Genomic DNA, 6,463 nt, shown 5'->3' on the forward strand with positions numbered 1-6,463 from the left:
ATCCATCCATCCATCCATCCATCCATCCATCCATCCATCCATCCATCCATCCATCCATCCATCCATCCATCCATCCATCCATCCATTTGTCTTTCCATGCAGTATTTTATCATTGTTTTTTTTAAAAGAAAACAATTTAAGAAATCCTAGAGGTAAATCATGTTAGTAAATTGCATCATTAACTGTTTTACTCTATCCACAGATCTCAGCCCATCTAGAAAAAGCACATTTACAGATGAACTGCACAAGCTCGTTGACAATTGGACAAAAGAGACATTTGGTCCTGCTCCGATCAAACCTTCGCTAAATCAAATCAAGCAGATTCAGCAGGTCCAAGGAGGCTGGAGCCAGTCTGCAGAGGTATGCCTTAACACAATTAAAGACATGATATGAAACCAATACCTATTTTTTGTGTATTAAGATAGATGGAATGCATTTAGAAAAATACGTTTTTTTTAATTATGTAATTTCATTTATTTTATCTGTGTGTAATGAATCAACAAGTGATTGTGATTTGGAAGGAAACATACATAGATAAGAAACTTTTTGGATATTTTACAAACTTTTTTGCAAGTTATCTGTGAAGATTATCAGTCATCCAGGTCATGCCAAGCTGAAAAAGTTCAATTTAGTCAACTGGATTTCTAGATGTTTTGTTTCAAAAGAAGAAGCCTCTTAGATGAAAGGACAAACATATTCTAGAAAATTTTACATCCAGTTACCTAAACTGAACTTTTAAAATTTTTGGCAACTAAAAACCCTGAAAAGTTTGACAGTCATATGTGGTGATGCTCCTACAGCAAATATTTTTTAGGCCCACCTTTTGCTCCAAATACAGCTGCATTTAATGGATGCCTGCATGGCATTATGCTGCCAAAAAAAAGTGTTTTAGTCTCATCTAATCAGAATTTTTTCTCACATCTGCTTATGTTCTTATGAGCCTTGTAAAAACAGGACTCATCATAGATTTGAAAGACACTCAAAGTGTGTGACAAAGTTTATTAACCCTTATCCAGTGTGAAAGTTCTCCATAACTTCATCCCTAACCTTTCTGGTAACTTTCTTATTTTTTATGATACTGTTTGTTCACTGATGTTCAGCTGGATTTATACTGAGATTAAATTAAACATTGTTAAAAGTGTGTGTAGATTTGTAAAAACTGGAAACTAAAACAGTGTATCATTTTCCACCACTTTAAAATTATGTACCTTCTGTTGGTGTGTAATAAAAGGTCTCAATGAATTACACACGTTTATTGTTACAATGTGAAATACTTGTAGAAGCTGAAACGGATAGTGATTTTTTTTTTGTAACCTAAACAAACAGAATCTTTTTTCTGTGTTTATTATTTTATAACTGTTACAGGTGATTAGACCAGGTTGGTTTCCAGGAACCCAGCTGAACCCCCAGGCATCCTCTCCTTACGCAGGTGGAGGGACCCTGAACACCCTGCCCTCTCCAGCTCCTACACCTTCACAATCGCACCTGGCTCAAGTACCACAGATGCACCAGTGTTTACACCTCCATCAGCCTCCCCCTATTCACCAGATGACCTATCAGCAGTCCCCTTTGTGCCAACAAATGCCACAGCCTCGGATGCAAACCCCCATACAGTCGCAGACACAACCCACCATCCTGCTGCCCCAACCAACACCTCAAAGCCAACCGCTGCTGCCTTCCCAAACCCCCACATTAACGGCGTCCACGACCACATCTATGCTGCATGTCGACGGACCCACCGTACCTACAGACACCACAGGGACCGGGGGTTCATTTTGCTCCTGTTCCTCACCCTCCTCCACTTGTTCCTCATCTTGCTCAACTGCTGCCCTGCCTTCCAGTGCCAAAACTCACCCAACAGCTCCCTCCTCTTCTGCTCCTTTGGGAGAAAAAGTAAAACCAGGAGAATTGAGAGATAAATAAGTACCAATCAATGGTAATAACAAATGAAGCAGAACATAAATCCGATTCATTTGGAGTGACAATCAAGTGCAATGTGTGTGGGGGACCTGTGAGTGAAATAAATGTATGTTTTACAGCTGGGTTGTGGCTAAGAAAATAAATAAATGTGAAAGAAAAAAATAACAGATTAATGAAAAAGTCAGTGGCTGGAGTTACAAATGATTGATCGCTGTCTTTTATGTATGAGTGTACATGTGGCTCCAGCGCTTTTAAACATTTGAGAACATATCACACAACGACCTCGGTTGGATAGAGAAAATAAACTATTTTTACTTGCAAACAAACTGCTGGACCTGAAAGCTCTCAAAGCTGGGAGAACAAGGACACAAAATTTTATTGTTGCAGTATTTTTGGCTCAGTCAGCCAGCCTACAATAAAACAACTACCACATTTAAAAGTGCAATTAGTTACCATCATCCAAGTTGGTCAGTGTTTATTCTGTTGATTAAGTCGCCTGAAAACCATAAAAAATTTTTGTAGAGATACAGTAATTAAAGATCCATCAATAAATTTTATATTATTCTTTTTACGACCCAGTACATTGTGAAGAAAAAATATACCGCCAATTACACAATTAGGCTTTTCAACATATGTGGCTGCTCTCATCCCCTAATGATGGAGTCTAATATGTAGTGTTGTGCCTGCTACAGCATGTGCTTTTAGTCATTTGTGATATTAATAGTCCAAAATTATATTATACATTGATTCTTTAAAATATTGCCCAGTAAACACCTTTTTTTTTTAGATTTTGCTTGAGTGGAAACTGCCACTACCTGCAGTACACTCATGACCTCAGTGTAGCTTGGAGCCTGTTGTAGCTGATACCAGTTGAGCTCTCCATATCAAGCTTTGCTGGGATAATGCTGAAGAGGAAGATAACGGAAAGCAAAATCAGTAAAAACTGGGGAAACTCTACAGACTTAAGCATTTCAGTGTTGCCTTTGATAATAATTGTATTATTGTGTGCATGGCTGTATATGTTTGAGAAAAGCAGTGAGAGGCTTAATTGTGTCTCACAAGATGAACTGCATCCATTTTTCCTTTCATTGAAAGCAGGATGTCACTCTACGCATTCACTGTGTGGTAATGTTTACTCTGCCTGTCTTCTAGGCTGGCCTCCTTAAGTTACAGAAATGATGAAAAACATTAGGTCTTAATGGTTGTTAGTTTGATGTTGAAAATGGTTGAAAACCTGAGTTGCATTGAGTTCTACAATGCCTTGTAAAAGGGTTATTACCATTTGTATTTTTTTTTTCACATGACAACCACAAACATGCTGTATTTTATTAGGATTTTGTGTGTCAGACCAACACACAGAAGTGCATGCTTATAACGTTTAAGAAATATTAAAAGGTTTATTTGCAATAATATAAAAGTAAGGCATTCATCTAAAGTTATCTGCCTGAGTCAGCCCTTTTTAGAGTAAGTTTAGTACAGCTTTTTGTATGTATAGAGTAAAATTTTGGCCTTTTATCCTTCCCAAATAAAAATAATACTCAAGTTCATTCAAATGTAATTTAAATCTTTTTTGTTGACACCAATTTACGTGTTGCCACAGACGAAGGGCTGCTCCTAACGATCTGGCAAAAAGATTTTTGATTGATCTATTAAGAATCAAATAGCAAAATATATACAGATGAAGGTTTTGCATTTTAAATGGAAAATGCAATATTCTATAATTGGTTTAACCCACTTAATAATTAATCAGTTAATTAGATCATGATTATTTAAGTAATGGATAATAGTATTAATTATTTCAGCCCCACACAGATGCTTGGTTATATATACGGTTGGGGAAATGTTTCCTGTGTCCATTATATGGCTTCTGGCAAACTGCAGGAGGATTTTGACTTTTAACAGTTGAATAATCTTGCCACTTCGCCATGAAGACATTTGTGATGTCCATGTATAATAGGAGACTGGGATTTTGTATGACATAACCCTGCTGTGTTCCTTGGTATTTATATAGCGCCAATTCACACATTTCATCTCAACGCACTTTACAGAGACAATTCAACCAGATCATTCAGACAAATTAATTTAAAGTTTTCTATCTAAGGAAAAGCAGTTGATTGCATCGACTCATTGACTTGAAGGCAATCCCTCACTCAAAGCATGCTTGTAGTGAAAGGGGAGAGGAAAAACTCCCCTTTAACAGGAAATAACCTCCAGCAGAACCAGGCTCTGTGTGAGTGGCTATCTGCCAAAGCTGACTAGATTCTTTTCTACTAGTTAGGTCACATACATATGAAATTGAGTTAAATAAAAAATGCATGCAACACTTTTCAAATACTATTTTTAGAAAATCTAATAAAAATATACATTTTTTTTTTTCAATTCAACTTGGTTACCCACTACCTTGTGTTGGTCTGTCACAAAACAAATATGTTTATTTATTAAGGTTTGTGGTTGTAATGTAAGAAAACTTGAGGTTTGAATACTTTTTGAAGGCATTGTATTTGTTTGCCATTCCTTATTTTAGCTGTGAATTATTTAGTTTCTGGTCTTAATTTTTTTAATCAAGCAGAAGTGGAAATATGGGCCATAGACAAGTTTCATTTCAAGTGTACAAGCAGGGGTATGAAGATTGTTATATCAGCAGCTGGTATATTACCAAACATTTTCTTGATCTAATTACATTTATCCATGAGCATGTTTGAACATCAATGCTTGAGTGTTGATATAATTAGCTCACACTGCACTCAAAATGTAATTTGTTGTATTGGTTATTGAACTATTCTAAAGTTTGGATTGCACAAGGAAATGAAAATGATGACTGTCAGTCAGAAAAAGGACAAATGTATTAAAGGGTGTGATTGAGAAACTACATATATTAGAGCATAAATTCAAAGCTTTCTTGTATTTTTAGTTTTTCAAGACTTCCTACATTTCTACAAAAGTGTAGTGCATTACTAGTGAAGGTGAGATACTGTGATGTGATGTCTGATACTAACGTGTCTAACGATATATTTTTTGGTCACGATGATGAAGCTTACTTTGTCTTTTTGAGTGTAAGCAAATTGTTATCTAAAAGATGAAGATTATTTTTGTATTTTGAAATAGGAATGTACAAACTGTAAAAAAAATTGTATGCTTATGATTATAAACCCAAAGTTACTAAAAAGTTGAGAAACCTTAAGTTTTCATCTTTTTATGGGCCCTCCCTATAATAATACATAGCACCTTTTCAAATGTATGGAGGAATAATCAGATATTTTTTGAAGAAAATTGGCAATTTTCCTACAGTTAACTTCACTACTGGATGATAATGCCTTGAAGACTAAATTGACACTAGGTCTCCTGCTGTCCTCTAGGTCTATTATAATAAGTGATGCAAAAACAATCTTTTGATTGAAAGTTGCATGACTGAGAACATCTGATCAAAGAATATTCATGGAAAAATGAAAATCTAAATAAAAATACCATAAAGTATATTACTGATGATTCAGCCTTTGTAAAATATAACTAATTGAATTGTTGATTTTATTTATGTTTTGTAACTAATCAAAATAAATATTACAAAACTTGTTTTAGTCTCATGTTTTAATTCAAAAGTGGAGTTTTTTTATTCTTTTTTTATTCACAATGCATTATTCTTACATGCTTATATCACCTCTATAATCCAGTGTCAGTTTGAAGTTATAAACAATGATGACGGTTCTAAAACTGATTTTCTTTTTTTGTTTGTCAGAACAGAAGAAAACAAGTTAACGGTTTGGACATTTAAATAATGCAACACAGACAAAAATGTATGGGGAACAGTTATAGTCGGGAGCAACTGCGCAATATATTTCAGACCTATAATAATTTACACTACTTTATGTTGCAACCCCAAACAGTTTTTTATTTAATAGACAAATACTAATCAGGATCTGCGAAGTATAGGATGTAGGGCGTGGGCTTTCATTTTTCTGTAAAAATAAAAATCTAAAAACATGTGTTTGTTTTCACCCCCCTTTAAATTTGATATCCCTGAATAGAATTCACTGCAACCTAATTGTCTACAATAATCATCTAATTCAATAGAAATAGAAGAAGCTTTGCATGTCATTGTGTGGTGGAAAACAAACATATTGTTTGGCTTCAATTTCTTTTAGTATTGTCAAATTCAGTGAGCTCTAGATAAGACATTCTGTATTAGATGTAAATATTTTTGTTTTATTAAAGACCACACATGTAATTAAATCCTACAGGGGTTAGGTTATAAAAAAAAAAAGATATATCCTTTCAGATCACAGGTAAAATTGACCAAATATGTCTGTCCCCCTGAAACAACAGTTTCACTACAGGAGAGATAATATGTAAAAGAGACTTTGTCTTTAGAAGAGCACACAAAAACTAATGACACGTGTCAGGTTTTCAGACTTGGTTAGATAACCAGAAATTGTTCACAAACACTATACAGGAGCAGTATTTAGTGGCCAGAAAAACAAGCAAAAAACATAAACTGATCATTACCTGCAAAATAAACTTAGAAAAAAGGGGCTCTCTATATATATAT

General features: G+C 34.8%; 1 protein-coding gene across 1 annotated transcript; it reads left to right on the forward strand.

Moving 5' to 3' along the window:
- The first annotated feature begins 75 nt into the window (after positions 1-75).
- Positions 76-4,321, forward strand: LOC107086773 (putative uncharacterized protein DDB_G0290521). Its single transcript, XM_015377938.1, has 2 exons — positions 76-360; positions 1,366-4,321. The coding sequence occupies exons 1-2, from the start codon at positions 160-162 to the stop codon at positions 1,921-1,923; spliced, it is 759 nt and encodes a 252-aa protein (XP_015233424.1). The 5' UTR covers positions 76-159; the 3' UTR covers positions 1,924-4,321.
- Positions 4,322-6,463: the final 2,142 nt, after the last annotated feature.

The sequence above is a fragment of the Cyprinodon variegatus genome, unplaced genomic scaffold, assembly GCF_000732505.1.
Source record: "Cyprinodon variegatus isolate N-32 unplaced genomic scaffold, C_variegatus-1.0 Scaffold161, whole genome shotgun sequence".
Lineage (NCBI taxonomy): Eukaryota > Metazoa > Chordata > Actinopteri > Cyprinodontiformes > Cyprinodontidae > Cyprinodon > Cyprinodon variegatus.